A 1770-nucleotide genomic window follows, 5' to 3' on the forward strand; every position below is an offset into this window, starting at 1 on the left:
CCTGGTGCCTGCTGTGGGAGTTTCGTCGACGGCTAAGTGGAAAAAAGAGAGAAATACAACTGAAACAAGAGATTTAGCATTCAAAAAGGTCATGAGAACCTTTACAAATATCAAAAGGACCTTGTGATGCAGAGCAGTATATGTAAAAAGGGCATTAAAAGAAGGTCAGACATAGATGACGAGATTTACCTGGTTGTCATGATGTCTGCTCTGTATCCTGTGGATATAGATATTATATTAGACCATATTTCACTGCTCTTCAGACATAAACTCAACTAATCTAAAAGCTCAAGTGATGTCACTTACTCTTCATTATATAATTTCAAATGGTGGACACAAATTATTTATCTTGGTTTTATTCACATGGATCCATATATATATATATATATATATATACTGTATATAATTGATCAAGTACAAATGGTAAATTAATACACATTTTATGACAAAGCTGTTAATGCACATTTTTATAATCATTTATTAAATAATATTTTCATTTATTCATCAATAAATAATAAAATATTTAAATGAGTTTTAATTATTTTAATATTTATATTATTATTAGTAGTAGTAGTAGCAGCAGTATTCATATTAATATTAAAATAGAATTTTATAAATCAGAAAAGATTTACAAATGTTATTTATTATTATTATCTCTTATTTTTTTCCATTTCTAAACCATTCTCATTTTCTCATTGTTAGCAGCCGCAGCAGCAGTAGTCGTATACAATAGTAAATAATAAATATAATCATAATAATTACACATTTAGAGAAAAGTGCAACATCACCTTCAGCTATGCTCCTCTTCAGCATGTCATGTTTGGCTTGTAGTTTAGCGATGAGATTACTGCCTTCCAGATACTCCTTCAGCTTCTGCAGCCACACAAATACACACGGTCAGTAATAATCCAATTACACTGGAAATTAATGATCTAATTAGTCCTGGTCATCCTTCAGTAGCCATGAACTTTAAAGATACTGACATTGCTTTAGGCTAAAACAAGACCATTGACCCAGGGGTCACAACGCTACAAAACTACAGTGTAAACAGATCATTGGCTGCAAAGTGTGATGCAAGGAGAATAAATATGGTGTCTGTGCTCTTTTCTGTGTTTGATGCAAGTAAATGTCTTATTAAACGCTGTATTTCCAAAACAGGCCCTGTTTGAGCGAGTGTGTGTGGGCCAACATTTACTGTGAAATAGAAGAGCTCCGTTTCCTGCTGGTTGGCGCGTCTCTTGGCCAGGCTGGGTTTGCTGAGGTAAGTGTCTGATACACTGGATTTGACCGACTCAGTGGAGCGACTGTGCTGGAAGCTCTCGGACACGTCGTAGTCTTCCATGTTCACCATGTCCTGGATAGTGCTGAGCGTGGCCTCCGATGTCTTTTTCACCTTCAGAGGGAACATAGAGAGTTACTGAAGTGGTGGTGCCACTGTACATTTATACACACCACTGTACTGAATGATTAGCTCATGGTCATTTTAATCCAAGGACAATTTTCACTTGTATTTTCATATTTCGGAAGCAAGCGGCGCACAAAACAGGTGTGAATGGGGTCCAAAACAGTTTGTGATCCAATCACACATCATAAACTATAAGTAACTTTTTCTGCCTGATTAAACCCTTAAAGGTTTAGTTCACCCAAAAATGAAAATTCTGTCTTCGTTTACTCACCCTCAACACCAAATCCTGTATGAGTTTCTTTCTTCTGTTGAACAAATGAAGATATATATATACAGGTGCATCTCAATAAATTAGAATGTCGTGG

General features: G+C 35.5%; 1 protein-coding gene across 1 annotated transcript in view; it reads right to left on the reverse strand.

The window, feature by feature from the left end:
- The window catches only part of LOC107578284 (SLIT-ROBO Rho GTPase-activating protein 1-like), a gene marked incomplete at its 3' end in the record, with an annotated part of 7251 nt that extends 5811 nt beyond the window's left edge, over nt 1-1440 (reverse strand). The window contains exons 1-4 of the mRNA XM_016264252.1: nt 1196-1440; nt 789-873; nt 190-217; nt 7-32 (exon numbers count right to left, since the gene is read on the reverse strand). Of these exons, the coding sequence (XP_016119738.1) occupies nt 7-32; nt 190-217; nt 789-873; nt 1196-1408 (352 nt within the window). The remainder of the gene's footprint in view (nt 1-6; nt 33-189; nt 218-788; nt 874-1195) is intronic.
- Nucleotides 1441-1770: the final 330 nt, after the last annotated feature.

The sequence above is a fragment of the Sinocyclocheilus grahami genome, unplaced genomic scaffold, assembly GCF_001515645.1.
Source record: "Sinocyclocheilus grahami isolate Dianchi unplaced genomic scaffold, SAMN03320097.WGS_v1.1 scaffold9551.1, whole genome shotgun sequence".
NCBI lineage: Eukaryota > Metazoa > Chordata > Actinopteri > Cypriniformes > Cyprinidae > Sinocyclocheilus > Sinocyclocheilus grahami.